The sequence below is a fragment of the Manis pentadactyla genome, chromosome 9 (assembly GCF_030020395.1).
Source record: "Manis pentadactyla isolate mManPen7 chromosome 9, mManPen7.hap1, whole genome shotgun sequence".
In the NCBI taxonomy this organism is placed as follows: Eukaryota; Metazoa; Chordata; class Mammalia; order Pholidota; family Manidae; genus Manis; species Manis pentadactyla.
This window is the reverse complement of record NC_080027.1, coordinates 115,091,801-115,118,203: the sequence shown is the minus strand read 5'-3', so window position 1 is coordinate 115,118,203 and position 26,403 is coordinate 115,091,801. Positions and strand designations below refer to the sequence as shown.

Below are 26,403 nucleotides of genomic sequence, written 5' to 3'. Positions count from 1 at the left end.
AGCTGGACAGTCAGCAACATAGCAGGTATAATAAATCTGCAGATAGCCCGCCCTCGGGCCACCTTCACAGCTGGATTAGGGAAGGAACAGGGCTCCCCCCAAGTGCAGGACATTTAGGCACCACTGTGGAAAAGAAGGGGGTATGTCGCCACCACCACTGAAAAGCAGGTGACAGCATCAGATCTCACTCCAGCCTGTAATTACTGGCCTGCCTTGCTCATGAGACTGGGAGTACCTTAAAACAAAGACTGCTTCATTTCTTCCTTCTAAGGGACCAGTCCAGTGACTGGCACATAGGAGGTACACACCCAGTTTGGGCCCTTTCAAATCAAGCACTGCATATAATCTGGGTGCAGTGCATTAGTTCCTAAGATAGCCACACCATGAAAGAAAATATATAAATTAATGAATCCAAAAATGCCAGTTTCAAAAACTGTAAGTTGATGCCAGTAAGTTTTAGTATCTTAATCATAGGTATGAGAAAGTACTGATGGAGATTTTCTGCTTTAGAGAAATACAGGGCTTGAGAGATGCAAACCTCTAAGAGAAATAAAAAATGATTTTTTTTACTTTATTGCTCTGTTTATTGTGCTAAAACATGCATACATAAAATTTATCATTTTCATCATTTTTAAGTGCACAATTCGGCGGCTTCAGATTTGTCACAACACTGTGCAATCATCACCACTATCCATTTCTAGAACTTTTTTGTTGTCCTAAACAGAAACTTCACACTCATCAATATCCCCTATTCCCCTTTCCCCAGCCTCTGGTAACATCCATCATAATTTCTATCCCTACAAAGTTGCCTATTCTGGGTACGTCATATAATATTTGGAATCATATAATATGTGACCCTTTGTGTCTGATTTTACTTAGCATAATGTTTTTAAGGTTCAAACATGTGGCATGTATCAGAATACTTATTTATTAATGAGTAGAACCTAAATCAAGGAAGAACCAACTGGTTTACCACGGTTTTAGTGTATCTGCATAAAAATTAAGGAGAATATGATAAATCACATACTAGTGTTCTGTATTCTACATATACTATATGAAAGAATATATATTTCAATGTTATAATACTTTTGCCACTTAAGAGAAAGCATCTTCTCTTTCCATTTCACCTCCTTACCTCCAACTGAGAAGACCACTGATGAAGTCGGTAGAACCCTGACTGGGGAAGAAGAAACTTACACAAGAATCCTTGGACGTCCTCTGGGCAGCCATGATCTGGCCAGTCGGTGTATTGCAAATGCCACACCGTCCTTTCCTGCCCAGACAAAAGGTGCTTGACCTTTAAGCCTGTGGTTGCATAGCAACCAGAATCTGTTCGGAACTTTGTGGTGACCTTGAACTTGCCGTACGTGGTTGAGCTGTGCTTGGAACCCAGTTTGGGCCAGTAGCGGTGGCTCTTGCTGCGTCCACCTTCCTGCAACACACAAAAGCAAAACTGGAAATAAGTCAGGGGAAGTTCTTATCTTTTCAATCTTAAAATCTGAGGATGGAGGAAAATGGGAATGGCTTCTAAGCCACTAACTCAGCAGCACTGTGCGGGGCCCACCAGAGGAGATCCCACGCATTTCAGTTAAGACCAGTAGTAAGATTTACAATGGTTGCTACATCAATGGAAAATGTACGGCTCACAACTGAGCTACGGTTAAATGTCAGGGAGAAGAGCCAGTGTCAACCCAGAGGCAGGAACAAGCTTGGTATGTTCCAGAACAGAATGGTCTCCACGGTGGCTGTAGTCTGGCGAGTGGCAGGGAAGGTGGGTAGACAAGAGGCATAGGCCTCCCAGTTCATATTAAGGAGTTCAGATCTCACTCCGTGGTCAGTGGGAGGTGATGGAGTGACCTTAAGCAGGGGAGAGACAGAGTCCAGTACTCATCCTGGGTCATGCTTCTCATTTCTAACAGTCCACCCAGTGCTCTTTCTGTTGTCCCACACTGACTACAGATACTCTCTCTATCTCTATCGCCCAGTGTCAGTCACATTTTTTCAGCCTGACCCATTTGTTTTAATTCCATTGACAACTGAAACAGAGAACAACTGATTATACCACCTTTCTCTCTCCCTTAATGTTAGAATCATTTCTGAGGCTATGCACTCTCAACCATTTACAAAATGGGGTCTATTGTTAAGTTTTGCAGAGTTCTGAAATCACTGAAGTGGGCGGGGGATGAGATGGTGGCTTAGAAGGGGGCTGAGGGCAGGAAGTAGGTGGAGACAGGAGAAATGCTCAGTGTACAGAGGTGTGGGAGTGAGCCACAAGCACCGGAGGACCTTTGCTTTAGGGGAGCCCTGACGGCTGGCCCATTTACTGAGCAACACATATTCGAGGGATACAAATAATCTTGCCCCAATCCATCTGGTAGAACTGAGTTTTCTTGAGTTTGAAACACACCTGCCTCTTTTATTTGCCAATCCTATGAAAGCAGGTTTATCTGAGGCCTTTGATTTATATTACTGCTGAGCACCTAAATCAATTACAAGCTTCAAGAGGCGGTAAGCCTCTAGCTTACACTAGACGTACACTAGACTTTGTGCTCCTCAGGCTGGCCCCTTCCTGCTACTCAGGGTTCGGCTCAAATGCAACCTCCCCAAAGGGCCCCTGGCTGCCCACCTACTTTATAGCACCCTAGCCACTCTCTCTGCCGTTACCTCGTTCCATTTTCTGCTTGGCACTTCCCACTGTCTGAGCATACTTTATTTGCTCACTTTCTACTGTCCTTCCCACTAGGATGGCAGCTCCCTGTGGATGGGGATCGCACCTGTCTTATTTACCCCCACACCCTGTGGTTAGCACGGACAGCAATCTTATAAGGTGATAAAACTATTCTAGATATATTAAGGAGAATATATGCTTTGTAGGAAGGTCAAACTGAAAGTCAGCCTAGAGAAGCACAATGGATTTTAAGGAGCATAGAGTCCCATTCACCACTATCTTCTATGGGCTGTTCTGGAAAGCAATTGCTCAGGACAGTCAGTCAAGAGAATGTGACTTTCTGTTTAGTTCTCTCCATTGCCCACCCTTTAAACGTTTTAGGAAAGGGATAAGCAATACCATAGATACTGGTAAAAAGCAGATGAAGCTAGTCCCTTAAATGACTTCAAAACATAAGTTAAAATTAAATGTAAGGAACAAAAGGAAGTGGTTAAACTTAAAACTTGAGAAGGTGCCAAGAGAAGAAACACAAAACTTCTTTCCCCAAAGACAGCAAGCTCCATGTGAATTGCTGGACCAACTGGTGGTGTGTGCCAGGTTTTACAACACCACGTAGCACTCTCTAGTTACAACAGAATAACTATGTTTGATTTGGCAAAGGAAGAGAAAGATTTTTTTCCCCTCTCCCCAGAGAACAGAGACCTCTGCAGGAACAACAACTTCTGATTTCTTTTCAGCTGATAAGCATGATGGCATGTGGAGCCAGTCATGCCCAGAGTAGGGAATACAGGCTGATTTACCCAGAGCAGCCCCAAGTTCTCCGATTCCAGTGGAAAGATGATTGCTTTGTTTGGCACACACAAGTGAGCTGGCGGAACTGAAGTTTGGTCCTTTGTTTGTTTGATTTTAGCTAATGGAAATCCAAGGAAAGGAGTTAAAAGCTGGGTGAAGAGAGGCTGCAACAATAAATTACCTTCGGAAAATGAAACAAATCTATGTGGAAGTAAGAAGAGAGAGCAGATGCATGCCAAAGAGAAGAGGATTTGCAGAGAAATGGGGCAATGGGAAGGTGGATGGGCAGCAAAGACACCCAAACAAACCATCCCCTTCTAGTCCCCCCACCCTGGGAACAGACGGCTCTTCAGCCAGTCCCTTACCTCTTCAGCAGTGACCATGGCGATCACGTTCACTCCCTGCTCCCACACCATCTGCCAGAAGTCGTGGCACGTGTGTGGCAGGGGCCCCTGAGTGGCTATGTAGTGCCATTCTGCCCCTCCGACCACCACCTGGAAGCCAAGGAAAGCATGGGTCAGTGAGCCCCAAATCCACGGCAGAATTATCCGCTGGCCAGGGGTGCATCTCTATCCACCAGAAAACCCTGGATGATACTTTAGGCCAAATGGGCTAATGCCATTATGAGAAACCCTGAGACCACAGATGCTCGTGACATATTCTCACATGAAAACACCTCCTGGCACTCAAACCTATTAAAATATACCTAATCACCTTTTTGGTCCACAACCTACAGTGATTATGTACAAACCAGTGCACATAAAACACACACACACACACACAATATTACATGAATATGCACGTGTATAACCTAACAGAATTTGTTATAGAAATAATAGTTATGCTTACTATGTGCGATTTCCATTCTTTTCTCTTGTCTGTTTCATTAAAAACACAACAGAAAACACCCACACTGGTCCTGACTATGAACTGATTTTATACCCACTACTAATTGTGATCCACAGTTTGAGAAACAGTGCTCTCTGGCATCCTTTTAAACAATAAAAAAGTCTACCATGGAATAACATCCCTTTGGGAGCAATGGCTTTCTACTGCTGTGAAAGGGAGTGTGTCACAAACCTCCTCTGTACCCACTATCCTGTGCTGTCACCCACAGAGTAGAGGTGTTGTGAATGCATGTGAGTCAACAATGCATGATATTTTGTCCTTAACATCCCCTTGTGCAGTACACAGCATCTGACTGAACTTTGGAGTCATGATTTTGGATAATAAAATTATTATCTCATGCAGCTCAGGGTGAAATGGGAAGATAATTCTATAGCTATACATAAGTTGCCCCAAATGTTGCAGGTCGTGTTCTCTGGATGAAATGGTGACCTTCAGAGAGCTTCTTTCTGTGTTCCTTTTCATTCGAGCCTTGATATTGCAAAGACAGATCTGCCAGTGCAGGTCTCTAGATAATTATAGGAGCAATGAAGCGATCCTTGTTTGAAACTTTTGTTCCTCATTTATTTTATGAAACTATATACTAACTTGATTTAAACAAAAACAATGTCAGTTATTGTCTCATTACACAAGATATGTTTAGGTCAAAGCTGGCAAGCAAAATCCATTTTCCAAGTACTGGTGGGAGATAACATTCATAGATTTGCTGGCTGGCTAGGAATGTGGTTTATCTGTGGAATTGCGATTTTAAACATTAGCCTGTCTGGCACCTAACATATAGGAACCATAAAGACTTCCAGGGCATGCTGCTGCCTGGGGCCTTTCAGCATATTCCAAGTATTGACAGGAGGGCATTAAAAACTGCATTAAAAACACAACAACCAATGCTACTGAGGTAGATTTCATAGATGTGATTCCACCTCTGGAGCAAATAAATCTCTGTTCTGTGTTAATGGCTGCTTGGAACCCAGAGGGAAAACATTGGCAAGATATACAACTCTATTCCAAAAACACAAGAACAAGTTCTTGCAAGCTCTCCGGGTCTATTAAATGCACCCATGTCTAACTCAGATCCGCAAGATGAAATGTGGGCCTCGGAGAATACTAAGGAAGGGAACAAACAATGCCCTATGGGCCCAGCTGATGCACAGTGACAGCTTTTTTCCAGAGAGCAGATGGGAAATGGTAGAAGAGATGTGGCCAAAAGAAGACAACAGTATAATACAGCTATGTGAGATTTTCACACACACTCTATCAAGAGCTGTGTGATTTGAACCTTTGTTTGACCGTGTTATTTTGGTCATTGTTTCATAACCTAATCTAAGCCCATGAAACTTGCCACTGATAGTTTACTTAAGAATTTCCCAGGGCTCACTTTTTATTGTTTTAGTTCTCACTCCCCAAAATAACAGTAAACTAAGCAATAGATCCATGATAGTTGCTCTTTCTCATCTCTTTGGACAGTATTTTATAATACTTAATTATGTGTATGGTTATGCACCCAGACATGGTATACTTTCCATAATCTGTGTTGACACTGTTATAACTGATAAATGCACCAGACATTTGGCTGTTTCAGAGGCTCAAAGGAAGCTACCAATAATTCAGTTACAGTTGAAAAGTTCAGTGAACACAGGAAAACTCTACCCAAGGCCAGAAACAAGTTTTTAAGATTATTGATCATAACTGAAGACCATTGAGAGCCTTGCATTGTTAAAAAAAAATCCTGTAACAACTGCTTTAACATGAGCATATGAATAAATTATTCTGTTTCAGAGGTCAGAGCGAATGGTGACATTCTAAACAAATATATTCCAGTATTAGGGATACTGAGGAAGGGAAGGTATTTAGGAAACATTTAACTGTAGGTACATATATCTCCATAATTTTGAATTCTAAATGGGGTTGAGCCAAGCTGACTAATTTTAAAGTCTATGAAATACTGAGATACAAAGGTTTGAAGTATTTGAAGTAGTAACAAAGCGTAATGACATTAATGCATTGTAGCAAATCTTACAAGATTCAACATCAACCACACTTACATGGTTTATGTTTAAATCAGTCTTCTAAATATGCAAATTTGGGATCTCAGCTGTAAAAAGCATAACCTGTACTATTACAGGAATTGCTAAGTTTCTGTTGCCCTTGAACATCATCAATACTTCAGTGACAGAAATACAATGCCTGTGACTTCGGAAGTCTCCATCATCTGCTGATTATAAACTGAAAAGGACAACCCTCAGCTTTTCCCGTGAGTCTTAGGGAGAGTTATAACCCACAGAGAGAAGCCCAAGTTAAATCCATTTTAATGAGCAAGCTTCAGAATAGCTGACCTGAGGTTTTCCCTGAGGCCACCAGGCTTCTTTCTTTCCACAGTGACAGGCATGCCCTTCCAGTTGACTAAGAAAAGCACAGGATTCAAAAACACTCCCTCAGGGTCTGGGGACAAGCCAAGACACACAGTTCGCCATTCCTACATTTTTCTTTCTCCCTGGATTTTTACTGCTACCCCAGCAATCTTTAACAGACCCTCCAACATGTGCACCTTCCTACCTTGATGTGGGAGGCATTAATGTAACCTGTGTTATTCTCTTTGGTCGGTATCAGCTCTACCCGGTTCTCCTCATAAGGGACAACTTCGCGGACCCGGCTGCGCTCAGCATTTTCTGGCAGAGCAGCTGTGCTGAAAACACCATTCGCTTTTTTCTTTGGAATTTGCTCATACTCTGTGAACACCATTCCCTCTTCTAGCTTCTTCTTCAGGGTTCTGAACTGCAACAGAAGTTAATCTTTAGCTCCCTGAGTTATCCAAAAACCATGACAAACCCACCAGATTTCTTTAAATGTTCACCATGATAGTGTTAATAAGTAGTTTCAAGATGTACAATTAATGCTCACTTGGGCTCATGATTAACCCTACTGCTAGTTTCTCTTAGCCAATAACCAATTTCCTTTTCAGTCACACTGTAAACGGAATAAATCTGCAAGACCAGGCAAGAGGTGAAATTAAAAATCAGCATTTTTGTTATTAACACCTCGTTTTAAAGTCCTAGTGATATGGGGATTGTTAATCTTGATTATCCAAATATCCTTTTCTCCACTTACAAAGCTGTTTTTACAGAGCTAAGTTTTAAGACGATACTGTCCACGATTGTCTAGTTCTGAGGATTAGACCGCCCTGTCCTTTTATTTTTCCCACGGCCAAACTATCAATTACAATAACATGGTATTAATTGGATTAAATGACCCCTCTAAAGTCCCTTCTGGCTCTAAAAACATTCTAATACTTCATATATACTGACAGAAATCTAAAACCCTAGCGTTATTCACACTCTATTAAATTAATACAACTTGTTTCTTAGCCTTTCGAAACTAAAGGAATGCCTTTCTTCACCTCTAAAACACTAACATGCAACTTCTCTTTGCTTTTCAAAACCAATGTTCTCACAATGCCTTATCCTAACAATTATAAATCAGCCGTGTTTTATAGCCAAACAAGGGGACAACATGTTGAAAGAATTCTGTATATGCTCAGGTAAAATAATCTCTCTAATAAAGGGTCAGCATTCACAAAAATGATAGAAATTGAAAGATACCACAAAATTGCTTAACTTTGTCGCTTTGCAAAAAAAAAAGAAACAGGCTCAGAGATATTGAGTGGTTGGACCAAGGCCTTGCACATGTTCAGGGCTGGTGGATTGATTTAATACAACATAGATAGATGAGGTCTTGCTGATTTCAAATTGAAGAATTAATTCATCAAACAAACCTTAGCGCTGGCATGTTTGGGCAAGGAGAGCTTTGGAATCCTAAGAGCACAGAAAATGGGTCACGTGTTTGACAAGCCCAGCGCTTACCCTCTCGTCCATGGGAATTCGGGCGGCATCAGCTCGACTCTCTTCCCGCCCGGAGACCCGAGCGACGGAGAGTCCATTCAACGCTGCCAACATCAGCGGCCTCTTCTGCGCCTCCAGGCCTGCCATCTTCTGCTTCTCTAGATTCTTGTGGCAAGAAAAGGCATGCTCTCATTGTTTATAATACCAGTAGAATGCTGGAATGTGTTTTAATCTCCCCAAATCTGTAACTCCCCAGCCAAGGAATGCAGACAATCACTGTGAGTAGGGCAAATTCAAACACAGCCTTTCCATTATCCCCTCTGTGTCTGAAGAAGCCGGTTCCTGCAGGACTTCTGAGCTTTTATTTAAAAATGGATGAATGAATGAACAAACAAATAAGAGCAAAGCCTCCGTACACATACACCCTGCCGCGGGGCTTGTAAAAAAGCTATACAAGCAAGACGCTTCAAGAAGATCAAAGTTGAAGGAAGACAAGGAAAAGAGAAACCGAGTTTCATGAATAATCTAATCCAATCACATACAGACTAAATAGTAGAACACTTATAAAAACTGCCTGTTGCGCTGTTAAGAGAGCTCCGTACATAAATCGTAGAGTAAAAAGCTTTGCCAAGTTTCCATCTGGAGGGGCCAAGACTGAGGAATTCGATCCTAAACTGAGTCCCTGGTCCCTTGGGGATCAGCTGCACAGAGAGAGAGAGAGAGAGAGAGAGAGAGAGAGAGCAAGCTGATGCACTTTAGCAACCGCATCAACACCAAGCCTGGGGCCATCTAAGGAGACCCGCCAGGCAGTGCCTTTCGTGCTTCACCCCAAGGGCCCAAAGGAATGGACACCGTGGCTCCCAGTGACCATGGAGGGACGTCACTGGATGTGACCAAGCTATGGAAGAATATGGACTTGGAGGCCGAGCAGACCACTTAGCGCAAGGTTTGGATGTTAACATCTGGCTCTGGATTGTGGCTTTTTTATTTCCTCTTAACCTCTCCTGGGCCAACACTCCGAAACCGAAGCAGTCAGGGTCTGCTGCTCTGTTTCCTCATGCCCTCTAGACTGATTAAGGGAAGAAAAATCTCCTTTTCCTCACTTTGGGCAAGACAAGAAGAGCATTTCCCCAAAATAATTTTGTCTTCAAAGACATGACAAAGGGACTTCATTAAGCATACAAACAGATGAATTTTAGAGTTTAATATTCTGATCCAAATGGGAGTGAGGCCAATTTGCAGATTCTTCTGGCTGCCCCAGAGGAAGGGGTCACTTATCCCTAGTTTCCTTTCAAGCCTTTATGTACTTTTTTCTCAGTCTATCATTTACAGATTTACTCCCCAGAGAGGTGTCTTGATGGATCCACGGTGCTGGTAGATGACCCAGAATTAGCAGATTATTCTAACCGTGGGTGGACGTGGTGGCACTACACCCCTACAGACATGCCCTCCACCTCTCACCGCCACCTACAGTCAGAGTGGAGCCCCACCCTTTGTGAGTGACAACACCAGTAAGATGCTTCCTCCGGGGACAGGCTGGCCCATCAGATGCACAAAGGGAGCACGTTGGAGGAGGCTTAACTATGACACAGTACCAGGCAGATTTTGAAGATTTGGATTTAAATTTGGGGGTTGTTGTTTATTAACTTGCTTATTGGTTTTTTTTTGTGAGGGAGAATTATTTTTGTTATCTCTTTAGTTAGGAAACGATTTTATTCCTCAGGAAAGCTCTGAGAATGCAGTAACTTTGGAAAAGTGGTCCTGAGGTCCTCTGGGCAGTCCTGTTCACTTCCTAACTGCCATGTAAGGTGACCCTTACTGGGCCCAAATGAAAAAGTAACCCATGTGCCTTTCTTGGGGCAAGATTACTACTTACCTAGTATAAACTGAAACCCCAGTATTAAACTCTTTCTCTTAGCTCTTTCTCACTTCTATCAGCTTATTAGCAGACATAAAAAGTAACTCAATGATCTGACTGGCCTTTCTCTTCCTTGCACCTGATGTTGGGTTAGAAGGCTACAAACAGGCAAGGAGGAGCTACCGAGACAGCGGGCCTGAACCATCCATCAAACAGACAAGCAGTTCAGGAATTATGGAAAGTTGCCCGTTGGGCAAGTTCTCACCATACCTGTCCCCCTCCAGTTCCCATCTGATTAATTTTTCTCATTGTTTTCTTATCCTAGAGAGGCCCTGGCAGCCTCCTCTTCTTATCCATTCCTAACAAGCCATGCACAAGCTGCCTGTGGTGGGGAGGACACTGGGTGAATTTCTTGATAAAAAAAATTGATGGAGAACCAATCCAAACTTCGGTGACACTGGCATTGCTACCACTTTGCCGGGCACACTGACATGCTAAAGAATCCCTAATCCTGCTCAAAGGTCGGGCAACAGCCAAGGGTAGCAGTCCTTGAGTTCACAGAGAGAATGGGACTTGGAAAAAAAAATCAACAGGGAAAGAAGTAGGGGTGGGCTAATGATGGTCCTGAACTGTAAGTTAAGGGGTACAGTTGACAACTGAGTTTTATCCCTATGGATGGGATGGGAGGGCCCAGTGGAAATCACAGTGGAAAGTCCCCTTCCTCCTTTGTGATGAATGCATGAAGCTCTATGGAGGGCACCAGTGCCTTGAGAGGGGCTGCAGGCTTTTGTTCGATACCGGTAACAAGAGAAGAGGATGAAGATGATCAAAATGGGGCTCTGGGTCTGCAGACGTCAATGAATATGGAGTTAGCAGCAGAAACAGCAAAGCTGAATGCTTAGACTCTTGGTGCTGAGTTGTGTGAAAGCGGCCAGGGGCCAAGAGATGAAGAAAGTCCCTTTCTACCAATGAATTACTTTTTCCAAGCTGAGAAAGTTCTCCCCCAGGGCACCCACCCCCACGTGTCATTCCATCCACCGGCCAAATGTTTTCTATGCCAGAGGCACAAGCACATCTTTCATGATTTTCCTCTAGGTTTGCAAAAAGTGGAAAAAGTTATGCCTGAACCAAATTATCAGCCCTACTCCACTGAGGGCCAACACTGTGAGGCTGAGAACGTTTTTAAGGTTTGTCTGAAGTGATGGAAGTTGCTACGGATTTGACTTCTGAGTCCAGGAGCTTGGCTTCCTTGAAACTCTGGTCCTTGACTCTTCTTTTCAGGCTGATTCCCACTGAAGAATCAGGGAGACTTACAAATGAAGGGAGTCTAATGAGCTCCACCCAGGCAAATTTTTAAGTCACAACTTTGGACTTCCTAAAATAAGCTCCAACTACCTTCATGGTACAGATGGGGCACATGCAAAAGAGAAGCCAATCTGGGTTTGATTAGTTATAATGAAATGACTTTTTATTTTTTTTTAAAGGAGCAAAAATTTCCAGGATAAGCAGCAATCGTGTTCTGCAATATCTCTTAAAGTAGCGACTAGCAATTTCTCATTAGCAGGATAATTCACTTTGTTGTTCTCTGTGTGTGCTGTTTACTTACACTCTTGCTCAGACAACACAACTGGCCTGCTGGATGGCATTGACACTGGAGGGTTACTTATGGCTAATACTAGGCATCTTCAAAGTTTTATAAGTGTGAGCATGTGTGTATGTATGTATATTTTTGTGTGTATTCGCATATGTGTGTATGAATTCTTGATAGAATAAGCCTTAGTGGGGACCTGAAACTCAAAGATAAACTTCTAGGTTTATTGCAATTTTCTTGCTTTGGGCTAAACAGCTACTGAGAGAAAATCTGAAAATACAGCTCGACACCTCATGGTCTCATCAGTGTCGCTGAGCCATCCTGGCACATAGATCTATACAAAAAGCTTTGCTCTGAGCGGACACTGCTCTTTTACTATCTAATTTGGAAAAACAAAAATGCTTTCCCTGGTGGGGGAAGAAAATACCAAGAAATGCAGGAAGGTGAGCTCTCACCAGCTCAAACAATGGGAAATTTAACCCTCCAAAAACAGTAAAACACTGGCCTAGACACGAATCGCAACACCACCAACCTGTAACATCCTAGCCTCATGAGAGTTCTTTGTCCCGAGTATACCTATTCAAAGCCAAGGAATGAGAATGGAAGATTTACTTGAAGGGGCAAAAGACCAAGTTTTGTGAAATAAAATGCTACCTGTTTAAATGCCAAAAGCTTCATTAAATCCCTGGCACATCCCTGAGTAAGCCCTGCACCTCCTTCAGCACCTAAGGAGTGTATGCTCTCTCATGTGCTGCCCCATCACGGAAAAGGAGGCTGTGGGGAGACCAGCGTGTTTAAGTGGCCCCCCAAAATGTCCTGAGTGAGGAAGATACTTACCCTGATCATCATCTCCCTCTCTATAATGCTGTCCTCCAGGGAAAACATTTCAGACACAGGTCTCTCCTTCACAGGCTCCTTTTTGACCCTCTCCTTCACACTTGTCAGGTCGGGTTCTGAGATGGAGGGACCGAGAGAGGGCCCGTTGGGGGCCGGCTGGTCCGCTCGGGAGGCACTGATGGCCTTGGCCGGTCCGTGCCTCAGGACCCTGGCCCTGGCCGTGGCAGGAGGCAGGCTGACCTGGTCTTGCCTCAGCGCCCCGTTGCTGACACTTTTCCTGGGCCCGGGGTACTCGGGTGGCGGCTTGTTTGGGATCCGGGCTAAGGCCGCCTGCAGCTGGGCGCTGTACCCCATCTTCTCACGGCGCACAGGGACCTGGGGCACGGATTCCGGGGCCTCCTCTTCCTCCTCCTCCTCGCTCTCACTGCTGTGGATCAGCATCGTGGCGTCAGAGAAAGTCTTCTTGTGCTGATAGCGGGGGAGCTGGGGGACCTCGTGGCCGCCCAGCCCCTCGGCGGGGGGTCCCCGCCCCCGGAGCGTGTTTCGCCGCGCCGTGGGGATGCTGAGCGACTTCAGCGTCATGGCCTCCATTCCGCGCACCATGCTGCTCATCACCTCCAGGCTGTGGCGCTTGGCGGCCGTGAGGGGCTCGCTCACCTCCTGGAGGGACTGGTGCACCACCGGGGAGCTGTCCTCCTGGAAGGTCTTCACTGACAGCTGCACTTTGCGGGTCACCAGATCGGGGCTGCTGCTGACGTGCCTGTGGCGGTGGCTGGCGAGGTCGGGGGTGCTGGCGGCTGGGCGGGGCCGTGGGTAGGGGGGAGGCGGCCTGAACAGAGAGTTTTTGAGCATATGGGCCGTGTGGTAGTTATGGGTGCCTTGGAGCTGCATGTTGGCCAGCTCTGGGGTGCTCACCGTGTGGGAGATGGCACTCGCCCCCGGCTTGCCCTGCACGGGCTTATTCTTTGGGTTTACCTGGTCAGACGGACTGACCAGCTTGTTACTGTAGCCGCCCTGTGGCCCATAGGGGACAGTGTAGGGGTGCCTCTCCCGCATCTCGGGCTGGCTATATACCAGATCCTCGGGCTGGTTGTAGGCGTGGGTGTTGATGATGTTGAGATTTCGTAGAGACTGGCTCTGGCTGTCCATGTGCATGACTCCCCTCTTCATCTGCCGCATGACGGTCTCATAGTCAGGGGTTGGCCGGTAAGATGGCACAATGATGGCGCTATGCCGGTGGCTCGGGATGTAGTCAGCCCGCATGATGTCATTCCCGGGGATGCTGAGGTTGGAGGATACAGGAGAAGCCTGGATGAAACTCTGGGAGCAGCTGAGGGAGTTGATGCTGTGCATGCTGCACACGCTGCCGTTGGTGACGGTGCCGTTTAAATAATTCAAGTCCAGGCTGTTGTGAGAGTTGCAGTACAAGGTTTCTTCATTCCCGTGGAAGATGCTGTCTACAAGAAGGCAAACAGAGGCACGTGAACCTCCAAACCGCCCTGCTTCAATTAAGGTCACCCTCACACTCACGGCGGTGCTTTGTAACTTACGGAAGTCATAGAAAGTGACAGGCCGTGGTCTCCACTCATGTATTCCATAGAAAACCTGGAAATTTCTTGGGCAAAATGCCAACTTATAGAAGGAGCACTTCAGAGCATACTAAAAAGAAAAGGTGAATCTAAAAAAGAATGTGGAACAGCTTTCACAAGTTCTCGCATTTGCCATAAGCTTTGAAGTCAGGCACCAACAACGGCCCTCACGTTGGGCAGACCTCCCTTGTTCAGGGCTGAGCCACAGGACTGGATACTGGGCCAGGAAGCCAAGAACTTCAACAGGACAAGACGTGATGTTACTGAGTACTTGGAGCTGATCTTCCTGACTGCAGTAGAAAAGGTCTCTTTACCCAAGGGACTGCTGAGCATTCATACAGACTCAAGGTGAATAAAGCAGTCAGGATGTCAGCATGCCCCTACTTCGTTCTGATCAGCAACCAGTGGAGGGAAAAATAAGAATTAGGAATTCTTTTAGCCACTGCCTGAAACTCTCCCCTAGAATTGGTTTCATTGTTGAGGTCAGTTCGCATAAAAATAATTGACAGTTTATAGAGGCACCGGGAGAGATTAAAAAGCAGATTGCTAAAGGGGGAGCCATTCCAGGTGTCCGGTGTTCCTTTAACACTAACACACCCACACATAAGACCACCTCTTGCCAAAACACTTGTCTGTGAGCAAAGGTACACTCATTGTCACACTCGAGATCAAAGCATGAAAAGGTAGAGGAAGACAGGACAGACAAGGTGACTGAAAATACTCAGCTGCCTGCAGAGGAGGGATGTGGGCCCGGACCAGATGAGATGAGATAGGTAAGAAACACTAGGAGAACACAGACAAAAGGTGTTGCATTTATCCACTTCACCTGGAGCTTGTGCCTTTCCAAACAAAAGCACGGTAACTTTGCCAGTCAGCTATAAAAAGTAGTGTTTTGTTAAAAGGTATCGATTATCTTAGTTCCATGCTCAAATTTTGACAGTGCAGAGAGGTTCAAAATAGCTGGCATGTGGTAACACAGAAACTAATTGTCCATTTAACCTCCTGTCAACATCTAACATTTATAAAATACCATTCCTTTTTGAGATGCAGTTAGCATTCTTTATTAAGAGTACTGGCTCGAGAGTCAAGATACAATTTTCATATCCACCCTCCTCCAATACTCTTTCTATACCCCAATTTCTCTGTCTGTAAAATGGAACTAATAATAGTACCTACCTTGTAGGTTCATTCTGAGGGTTAAATGAGACTGTACATTGCAAGTGCTTAGAACACTGTGTAAAGAGAGGAATTGTTTGATAAATGTTGTTATTATAGTAATTATCATTGGAATGGATTTTTTTCCACACATTTTGCATGGAGTGTTTAGGGAAAAAAGGAGGAATAAAACAGACTTCCTTTCCTCTGAGGCAATAACAGGCACACTGAAAAAGGCTGCTGGAGAGATGGGGCAATAGCTAAAATGAGGGATAGAGGTGATTTGTGTATTTCTTTCATTTATTCTGGTTGCCTGTACTTCGCCATGAAAACCTGACTGACTGTTACAAGCTTTCTGATATCAGCAGTGATGGCGAGAGTATTCCTTTGGGCCCAGCTGTCACTCTCTTTCTAAGCTCACTTATGAGAGGGAAGAGAAAAGGAACTTGATCATTGCCTTCCCCAACTCCCCTTGCAGCCAGTTCTGGGGAAATGTTTCTCTCAAGGGTAAAAGGGTGCTCTATGCTTTTTACAAATCGAAGCTGCTGCCTGCTGCCATCCAGACAATGTTAAAGTTAAAAAGAAAGTGTTGGTGTCATCTAAAAAAGACAGTCTTCTTGACCGCTTACCTGTACTCGACTTTTTCGTCTTAACAAGGGGAACGGGTAGACAGGCTTACCTTGCGAAGTGTGGGTTTCTGAGTAGTGTTCACCACACTGGACGTGCATGGGAGGCAAGATGTACGGCTGCTGCCGAGGCTGAAACAGAGAACACAGCATGGTGGGGGAAGGCCTTGGCACACACAGCCCTCCACTCTCCAAGAAAACCAGCCGAGCAAATGACAGTCCCTGCCACTCCCCGATGTCCCAGGGAAGTGCCTGGTGCCTGTTCTGCCTGTCCACCCAACCCTCTCCCACTCATCTCTACCCACTCTCAGCACTAAGTTTAAGTAGGACTGGAGAAACAAGACGGGAGAAATAAGGAGGCTGGTGCAAAGTAAGAAAAAGAGGCTACAATCAACATGAATGTACCTGTGTATAGTGCATTTTCTAATACATTTGCAAAGCTCTCAAGGCCTTTCTAAAAGGAGTAACTCAGAACATGTACATTATTATGTTCCACCTATGAAATAACGAGAATAAGGGACCTGTTTCATTCTACTCAAAATTGACTCTCTCCTGGAGCCAGAAGCCCATCCACACACATCGACACAGCTGTACCTTCGACCCTCGTTCACAGCACCACATCAACCTCAAATAGGGACAGGGGCAGTGTTAAGCTAGGCCCATTTGCTAACTTGTGTAAAATCTGAAATGGGAAGCATGACAGTGTGTAGTTCTCAGGACCACTTATGGGCCCTCCCATTGCTGAACCAAATGTGGGAAGCTCTTGCAGAGAATCCAGTTCTACCATCCACCCCTTCAGTGAAGAAACTTATTTTCATAAGATTCTTAAAGATGGCCATTTAGACTCAGCTGAATAACTTGCTGCTGCAGAGGAGGGTAAACATTTAGAGGGAAATCAAATGCTTATATGGGTTCAATATTTGGCAAGCCAACAAAGGAAATAGGATTAGGGGCTAATGTGATCATAAGAAAAATCACTTAACCGCAGGAGGTCTCAGCTCCCTGTCAATCAAATCAAGCCTCTTCCCTCCCCCTACCTCAACCTAATCTATTTTATGTACATAGAGTGGGGTGCCAGGTAAGAGTTGTTTGAAAAGTTTTGATGTGAAAATAATTCTTTAAAGCTTTAATAGCTTGTAAACCACCAAATAGGATAACCTCATATTTCAATTTGATTATTTTAACATTAGCCGTAGAGATATTAGTTTAAATGTTTACTGCTTTAGGAGAGAAGCTAAGATCAAGCCGAAAAACCCCAAAGCCAGTAGGGGTCGTACTTTCTCAGTATCCCTTCATAGAAGAGCACTTTCATCATCAGAGTTTGAAGCTGATGAAGTAACTCATCTACCATATCCTCTGCTACAAATAGGACTTAAGCATCAAAAAGGCAAAAAATGAGGGAAATGAAGATAAAGGATCCAAAAAACTTAAAAGAATCAGGGAAGAAAAAAAAAAACAAGTAACAGAAATAAATCTCAGAATGTAGTTCAGGTTACCAAAGAAAAGGTGCTATATTAACTTTCCTAAATATTCCCAAGTCTCCTGTTGGCTGAATTTTGAGGGCAATTTAACAATGTTTTTCCTTTTCATGGTGATACAATTCTACTTAATTTTTCCAGAGTAGGACAGCCGGTTTTGAGGCTTTAAAAAAAAACAAGAACAATGGGGTGGGAATAGAAATATATGGCAAGGCAAAATTGTCTCACTGCTGTCTCCTGCTATTAAAAATCAAGTAAGTGACTTTATGAACTAGCAGAAATGTACAGGCAAAGAACAATAATATCTAATCCTTCAAACACCACTTCGGGATTACATTATTTTTTCTATCTCTTTATATATGCCAATATATTATTTTCTTTCTTTCCAGACCTGCTAATACAGAAACAAATTACATGCCATAATATAGGCAGAAGAGCAAGAATAAAACAGCCATCAGCAATCCTAGGATCAGCAAGGAAGCCAAAAGGAGACAATGGTATCTGGTTTTACTCTCACTCATCCCAAGGAACAACTGGCACAATGATTTAACCCTCGAGGGCAGAGGAAAGGGAGAAGCCACAAATTTGGCTTCCTATGGATTGTCTCCTTCCAAATAAAACAGGAAACCTTTTGTATCTTCACCAGATACTGAGGATGAGCTTAAAACACGTTGCTTCCCATAGTGTTTCATGGACATAAGTGAAAAATTATCTTGCTAACAAAGATAAGTGGACTCTCAAGAAGGGAAAAGGAAAATAATATTAACAAAGGAGAATAAAGGAATCAGGGCCATGAACAAACCTATTGGTGCTCCAAAGGAAGTTCAAAGTGACCCTCCAGGCAAGGGCCACTTGTGAGATGTGCAGAATATTGAGATTAATGATATTCACACAGGTACTCAAATACTATTATCTGATGATATAACAATCCAACTCTAGAATTCTAAGAGTTCATGTATGTGCATTTTCTAGAAAATAAAATGTTCCTCAAAATTTTCCTTTTAAATAAGTTGAAGTTAAGCCATAGGAAGAGAAATTCAATTTTATTCTCTTATCGACTCAAGGGAACTGTTCATATAGAAAAACATAAAGGTCACATCGGTATTTGGATTTCATATAAAAAAATACCATAACTTGAAAGATTTATGACATAAAACAGTAGAAACCAACTCTCCCACATCTTTCTATGATGTTATCCTTAGGTAATTCTCAAAATAAAACAGCCTCAGACGTAATACATACACTGACATTAGAGTTATGTTTCCTTATTCACATAAGGGGACCAAGTTAAAAAAAAAAAAAGCTAGTGTTAGGTAGAAAAGGGTGTCAATTCAAGTTCTGCTGGCCTTAAAATGAGAAGATGTGCAATTAATCTTCCCCACCGAATACTTGACCTGAGACCATCAATGAGACTCATTCTATTTGCTCATGTAAATAACATTTTCTGACTAGTTTATTAAGCTCTATCACTGGCAGCAAACACAAAAGAATTTGTGTAGCTGATAACTGAGGACATGTCTATACACGACAACCAGTAACAGTGACAAAACAACAGAGCATGCTCTCATCAGCCTGGACCAAGACTTACTCTAAAAGGGTGAACCCTACACCATGCTCAGCGAAGTGATGGACATGCATGGTCCAAGGGGGACTAAATGGATGTTAATCAAACCTGCCTGAAGACCGATTCCCTTCTGTGTTCTCCAGATCTTACCTGGTCGTGAGGCCCTAGTTAGCAATAAAAGGACACTGTCCCCAACAGTCAGGATTATCTGATCACCGAGGATTTTATACATACCAGGGAGGACCGGCTCCAGGTGGGCTGGCGTCTGATAGGGGGTGGAGAATTTGACTGTCTACATGAAAAGTTGAAAAAAAACAAGAATGTTTTATATTATATTCATTCTATTTACCAGATATAAGCCCAGACAGATGACAGAAGGACAACAGGGAGAAGCAGGCAAGAAGAGTAGGGCTCACAGCAAAACAACCATTATTTTTTTCAGGATGGGTGACACTATGAACAAGTTCAATTTCTTTTCTTATTCTTTTATTTTCAAAATGTTTGGAACATATGATATTTTTATAATATGTTTTATAAAGTATTAGAACAAGGAGCTTATTTTTAAAGATTATGAAAGAAATAAGCAAGACTGAAAAATAACACCATCATTACATGGATTTTTAAAAATTGTATTCTTCGTACCTTCATGTATGTGTAAAGTCTTTCATAAGGATAAAAAGCAAGAAGAAAAAATTGTTGTTTTTAAATGCTGCCAGTCAAATGAGAATCCAAAATAGATTCAATATTTTTGAGTAAGACCCTGTAAAGGTACTTTAAATTAAGTTAATACAAATATTTATCTGAACAGATCCTATCCAGACTGAGAATCAACATGTTTTTCTAATATACATATAAAACTGAGCGGAAACTAAGATTATTATCGAATTCTTGAGAACTGAAAGCAAAGGTGCCTTTGAGGAATGGGTCCCAAATTCCAGAGCAACAACTTCCCCAATCTTAGTGAGTTCATATACAAAACAAAAAAAAAAACACCCCACGACATGTAGAATTTTCCATCAAGCTAAAATTCTTCAATTTAAAGCACTCTTCTGATATTTCAGCTTTCCTTCCTTTTGTATGATAAAATCTCCTTTATGAAGTGATGAAAACAATATAGTAATGTTGGATTTTTTTAGTGACTGGCCAAATACAATGTTATCAGACCTATGTTATACACCCTTCCATTCTCTGCAATTTTTCTCCCCAAGTCAAGAAACAGGGGAACCAGCCCCTGGAGCCATATCTTCAGATGACAAAATGACAAACAGTAGTTGGTGAGCTTAAAAAATAAAACAAAACAAAACAACAGTCTTTTAGAGGTCAGAGAGTGGAGACCTTTGGGGAAGGATGCTGTTGAGAAGATGCCAGTTTTCTAAAACTCTAGAGGGTTATCCCAGGCCTTAATGCTGCCTGTGCTGAGACTAACCCTCTAAACAGAATTCACTGTGCATATGGGATGTGTGTGTGTACTTTTTAGAGAGCCCCAGTTTTTATGGGGTAAGGGGTTAGGAACCTCCTGGACCTGCTTAGGGAGAAGGAAAGAATGGTCATTGCAAAAACAGAAAGGAAAACAGAATTTTTTTAGTTTACAGTCTACTATGTGAGGCTCACTAATATTAGAAGAAATGACCACAAAAGAAATACAAAAATCTCAGAAAATCTTATAATAACACCACTTATTGAGGAATGGTCAAATTAGAAGACAACAGTAAAATTCAGGTCTCACAAGTGTTTTTTTAAACTTACCCTCCAGAAGTCACCAACCATAAAACTCTTGTTAATGTCAGAGACACCTCCATATATCAAAGGTACAGCCGAGGAGAACAGCACAGAAGTGATCTAGAGGGAATCTGTTCAAAGGGATGGCATGTGCATGTGTGCGCGCGTGTGCATGTCCCTAAGACGGATACAGCTGCTCAGCCTGCCACCCCCTGATCAGTGCTCTTCTGATTTACATTTGCAAACTTTGCCGGCAGTCCTAATACCATCAAATACACTTGCAGACTCCGACAGTGACCAATTGCCGTGACTGGTTTGAAGAGCCTCCATAGCACAGAGAAAAAAGTCTGCCAGGACCTGACGCCTGGTTCTAAAGCAGCCGCCTTCTTCAGCAGGAGCTGCTCAGGGCCACTACTTTCACATCTCGGGATGTGCCCACTGGGGAAGTGGAAAATGAGTCCTTCCCTTGCATTTACATCCCTGAAGTTCTTTGAAGCAAAATTAAGCACCTTGGGCGCCCCGAACTGCAGAATGTACTCTGCTGAGGAACGTCGTTTGAAGGCAACCGAGGTCACGGCCACAGTACGGTGAGCCCTGGCGCTCTACAGCCGAGGTCAGGTCACATCCCAGTCCTGTATCAGCTCCCTGTATCATCCTTATTTCCAAATTAAATTTTAAAAAACACACATGGACTTGTGCCATCTATTAGTGTCTTCTAAGTCTTCCTCTAATTACCCTGGCCTCTCATTTACAGGCAGGTGGCATGACCCCGAAGCGCACGCAGGGTTAGCCAGCTGTGTCAGCGAAACAGGGCTGAGGATAACAGGAGCGCCTTCTCTTTCAAGCTCGCTTGTTGCCCCGTCTGAACAGGGCGACAAGGCAAATTGGGAGCCGCTCGGCTCCTCCAAACTCGTAGCAGAGGCTGGAAAGGCACTGATGTGGGCCACCTGTCCGCATCAACAGGCTTCTACAGCCGATCTGCGCCTGGTCCTCTCCCCAGGCACAGGCACTACCCTAGACAGTCTTCATCATTAAAGTTCTTTCACACCTGCCCAGCTGATGCTAACTGCTCTAGCTTCTACAAGGAATGAGGGGAAAAGTGAATGGAAAAAGCCCGATATACCATCCCTCCAGCACATGAACTGGACCTGTCCAAGCCACCTGGGGAGAGGGCGGACTCAGTGTCTACTTACTCGGTGCAGATTTTGTTCTGTTTGTAAAACTTGTGCCGCACGGCAATCAACCGGGAGATATACTTGGCATTTTCGATATCATCCTTAGAAAAGAAGAGACAGTGAAGAAAATAAACATTTGTTTGTTTACACTTGTATTTCACTAGGATTCCTCTGAACAGGGGCACTCGTGTCCTCCCTTTGAGTCAAGCATAAAACAGCCCCCTGAGCTGCAAATCAACAAACATGCTGGAAGTCAGTGGCAGCCGTGCCTGCCGAGCCACTAAGGGATGGCAGACAGCACTCTCTGCTTAAGAGTCCCTCATGCCCAAGCACTGCGGTTACACTGATAGACTGGCATGCCTTTACATCATTCCACACCCAGTGCTTTCACAATAAATAAATGTATCAAGGCAGAGCATGGAATAAACAAGCATCATTAAGTGAGAGGCCCTGAGGTGCATGAAAGGTCTTGGCATATAACAGGTCCACTCTACAGAAGGACTGTCACTCAGTTCCCTTCAGGACTGGGCTATGATGGGAAAGAAAACCCACATCAGCCAGCAAAAGACCATGCCATACAGTACAGTCAGAGGTTACTGGGTCAGGATTATAACTACAGCGCAGAGGAGCACAGGATGCCAGACAAGGTGACTATCACAACCAAGGCAGCCGGAGGAGCCCAAATCCTGGAGTCAAAGCACAGCTCGGAAACCTGGCATTTTACACAGGAAATCCCCACCATTATCTGGATATGAGTGATGCTAGCACTGGGCAAGCCCTGGAAAGTTACCAGTTCAATAGAATACTTGTTCTCTCACTCTAGGGAGAGCAAGGAAAGGATATTATGAGTTAAGAAGTCAAACAGCAAGCTTGGGACCCGGCCTTTGTCCATTTTGCTTACTGTGTGAAACAGGGCAGTCTCTTCTTTGTTGATGAGCTCCACTAGAATAGTCGACTTGTTGTGAGTGATATTCCCGAAATCGTTCCACCTGGTCAAAAGAAACGCAGCTGTGTTTGTCCAGAGGTGTTTCACGCATTTGTGAATCAGCACAGGAGAGTCATCTGCTACGGTGGAGTCCCATTTTACAAATTATGATTTACCTATATTTTTAAAAGCTAAGTGTTTCTTCTTTCAAAGCAGAAAAGTAAAGAAAATGTAAGATGAATCCAGTTAAATAACTAAAAATACTACATAACATTAATCTAGATACTGCTGTTCATAAAGTAGAGTTTCCTTTATGACCAGCTATGAGGACAGCATGCAAGGGACTTCTGCTGCCTCACTTTTCACATTTCCAAACTGGCTTAGCATTTCCCATAATCCCTGATTTTAATGAAGAGAAGCATATTTAAAAATTAGGCGTGTCCAAGAATCTAGGCTGAAGAATCCACACCGATTTCGTGTTGCAATGCACACCACAGATGAATTATACCACCAAAGGGCCCAGGGAGTGTTTAATGTACCTGCATTTTTACTGTCTACATGCACACACACAATTTCCTTCCCTTTGCTTGTGGAGACTTTATCTAAAATACGACACACAGCAATAACCAACAGATAAAGGAAGGCAAGCTGCTCTTTCCCATTCTACCTGCAGCCAATTTCTAATGACCTCGTACTACGATCCACCTTCCACTGTGCCCCTATATGTAGTTCCTGTCCTGTGACTGCTCTCCATCCTCCTGCTTCTGTCATCCTCTGCCTGCGTACTCCCTGCGGCCCAGCTCTAGGGGGCCCTTCCTCATCCCCACTAGCCACATGCTAGGAAAGAACCTGGTGTAGTCCTGTCTCGGCCATCATGCTGTATCACAATTGTTTACTTCTGGGACTAGACCCCTCACTAAACCATCCTAGACCAGAGAGGCCCTGTGCCCCAGCTAGAGACTCTGCTTTCTTCCTCTCCCTGTTCCAACACCAAGCCAGGCTCCTGACAGGCAGCAAGCAATCCAAGTTTGCTGAAAGACGTAAAAGTAAAATACTGCTCCCATCTGTGTAGAGTACGGTTCTTCATCAACTGTCTACGGCAGACAAGGCAGCTATTTTTGTTCCTCCTTTAGAGATGAGGCAATTTAGGTACAGATGAGCACATGGCTTAGCCACATGCTCTCTGCTCATCAGGGACGGATGAGTTCTAGACCTGGAGCTGCCATGTTTCCTCCTGTCACATCTCCATTACATCAGTACCAGCTGTGTCTGGATACGTCTGCTGGGGCCATACTCTCTACAGGTGCTCAGCACAGCTGTCTGCTGACTCCCAATTCCACCAGATTACGTCTACACAGACTCAGGGCTACATGCTTCTCAGTGAAGGTCTCTAGTGACAAGTGGTATTTGTTTTCCTCTGGCTCCATTCCTTCCAGTCAGCTGCCAAAACTCTGGATCCATGCCTCACTCCACCATGACTTTACCTGGTGGCATAACTAACACAAAACTACAGGAGAAATGAGTTCCCATCCTACAGGAGTTTCAAGATAAGTGCCAATGGCAGTGGTCTAGAAGCAGTTCCTAAGGAAACCGAACAAAACCTGTGAGTGGCTTACAATCAGTAAACTTTCCAAATGCTATTTTCTTCTATTTAACCTCGATAGTGGGAAGGCAAGACTTGCTGACTTTCCCAGACTCAGGGGAGAAAGGAAACCTTGATTTTGCTATGGAGAACTGGAGAGCTTCAAATGGGCATAAAAATTTATAGTTACAACTCTGCAATATTTATATATTTAACTCAATTGACTATAATTTGTTGTAGGTATATAGAGATGGCCATGTCCAAAAGTCAAAAAGTTTATTCTGCAGTTCCAAATATCTCTCTAGCCAATGGGCAAGAGAAAATAAATGGACAAAAATAATGGCAGTGTGGGAAAATAGGGGAAAAAAGGTCAAACTAGGGAGCTTTTGGTTGGAAAACATCCTCAAAATGACCTGCAGCAAACTGCTGATTCACGGCTGGCCAAGATTCACTTCTAGAAGGTGGGCTTAGCTTGGCTGTGAGAGCTGCCTTTGATCATCTGCCCTACAAGCACAGCTCTGCTTATCAGAAGCTGTCCTTCCAATACAGAAGGGGCCACACTGCCCTTGTAAATGAAAACATGCATGCAGGTTTTCAGATCATTGGCACGACGATGTGACCTATGGGTACCAATAGAAAACAAGCTCAGTGACATGTAACAGAGGGGACACTTGGCCAAAGCCCCAGTCAGGTTCAACTCCTGTTAAATGGAAAAGAGGGTCAAAGTACCAAATACTAAAAATGACCAAAGTCCTTTAATTTACAATAACAAATTGCTTTTTTTCAAACCACACTTTCACAAATAATCCTCTTCTGTTAATATAATAATAAATTTGTACTCTTCTGGCTCCTTCAGTTAGGTAGAGAGTACGAGACAATGGAAAGAAGCCAGTTTGGATGTAATGCCAGTTATGGAGAACCGGGCAAAGGTAATTGGTAGGCAGGAGGCTGACTGGAGGGTCTGTTTCCAACCGGACACACAGTTTAGTTCCTCTTTTCTAGCGCAGTGGGAAATACAATGCATTTCCTGGAGTCAGGTGGGAAGAGCGGGCTTCCTCCACGCCGCCCATCCGCAAACAGGCCTCCAGGAACAGTGAGATGAATTTCTCTACAACCGCTTAAATCTCACACAGGGCTGATGTCTAAGCTGAGAGAAACTCGACTCTGATGCACAGTCTGGCTCTTAACTCAGTTTGGGTAATGCTCACAATATAGTTTTCTGGCATCCCTCAGTGCGAAAAGGGAAAAGTAAGAAGACACAAAGACGATTACCTGTAAATGACTGCTTGTCTTCCAATTCTGTTTCTCACGAAAATCCCCATAAAGAAAATGCCCAGGTGCACACAGTTTCCATGATTGTCCTGCGTAAGATCAACAACAGACAGCTGTGACACAACAGCGTGCAGGGGGTCTGGCAGGACCGAGCCCTCGGGCTGCAGCCTCCCCCTGCAGACCACACCCCGTTTCTTGCCCTTAGATGGAATGAGTCCCAGCCGGCATCAGGGTAGCAAGGTGATTAGGTCCTGAAGGGGGACTCGACCCACCACACATCCTAATGGACTATATCTGTATGTTTTTTCTTTTATCTCAATTTGTCACAGCACATTTCCTACTTAAAGGATTGTCTTGCCAATGGGTTTCAGTCCCGGGCAAGTTCGCTATGGATTCAGTGTGACCAAAGAAAATGACAGCTAAGCGTTCTTAGGGTGAAAGGGTTATACCCAACTTTATTTCCAGGTGGCAGGTCAGTCACTAGAATCCCGTTCACTTAGAGCGAGTCTGCGAGCAGCAAGCCGGTCTCTGCCTCTGGGCCCCTCTGTCCGCACATCCGTCCCACACAGCCGTCCTCCGGGCCTCTGTCCTCGGCACTGTCACCACTCCAGCCTCTGCTCTGCTCTCCTGCAGCCTTGCAGCCGTGCCACTGTGTCGTGCGCCCAGAGCACTGGGCAGAGCTCTTTTTATAGAGTCAACAGCCATGTAGTGCCCAACAGGTGTGCAGGTAGGAATCCTGGCCACAGGAACTCTCATTTTATCAACAAGGATTTTCTCCAATTTGCTGGCAGATAAGACTTTCTCTTTCATGAGTATCTATTAATATGTTT

General features: G+C 44.0%; 2 protein-coding genes across 6 annotated transcripts in view; one reads left to right on the top strand and one right to left on the bottom strand.

The window, feature by feature from the left end:
- Positions 1-21,707, top strand: part of SMYD2 (SET and MYND domain containing 2) — an 88,232-nt gene extending 66,525 nt beyond the window's left edge. The window contains exon 12 of one of the 3 annotated variants that reach the window (XM_036912530.2): positions 20,904-21,707. In XM_036912530.2, the coding sequence (XP_036768425.2) occupies positions 20,904-20,951 (48 nt within the window). In that variant the 3' untranslated portion in view covers positions 20,952-21,707. Of the gene's footprint in view, positions 1-3,578; positions 3,743-17,725; positions 17,750-20,903 lie in introns of those variants that run through there. The other 2 variants (XM_036912534.2, XM_036912531.2) reach the window with 2 other exon arrangements.
- The window catches only part of PTPN14 (protein tyrosine phosphatase non-receptor type 14), a 164,108-nt gene that overhangs the window by 8,582 nt on the left and 129,123 nt on the right, over positions 1-26,403 (bottom strand). For all 3 annotated transcript variants that reach the window (XM_036912525.2, XM_036912524.2, XM_036912523.2), the window contains exons 8-17: positions 25,574-25,662; positions 22,696-22,783; positions 21,813-21,895; positions 19,135-19,192; positions 15,912-15,990; positions 12,489-13,945; positions 8,224-8,367; positions 6,920-7,138; positions 3,826-3,954; positions 1,198-1,432 (exon numbers count right to left, since the gene is read on the bottom strand). In XM_036912525.2, coding sequence (XP_036768420.2) covers positions 1,198-1,432; positions 3,826-3,954; positions 6,920-7,138; positions 8,224-8,367; positions 12,489-13,945; positions 15,912-15,990; positions 19,135-19,192; positions 21,813-21,895; positions 22,696-22,783; positions 25,574-25,662 — 2,581 coding nt within the window. The remainder of the gene's footprint in view (positions 1-1,197; positions 1,433-3,825; positions 3,955-6,919; positions 7,139-8,223; positions 8,368-12,488; positions 13,946-15,911; positions 15,991-19,134; positions 19,193-21,812; positions 21,896-22,695; positions 22,784-25,573; positions 25,663-26,403) is intronic.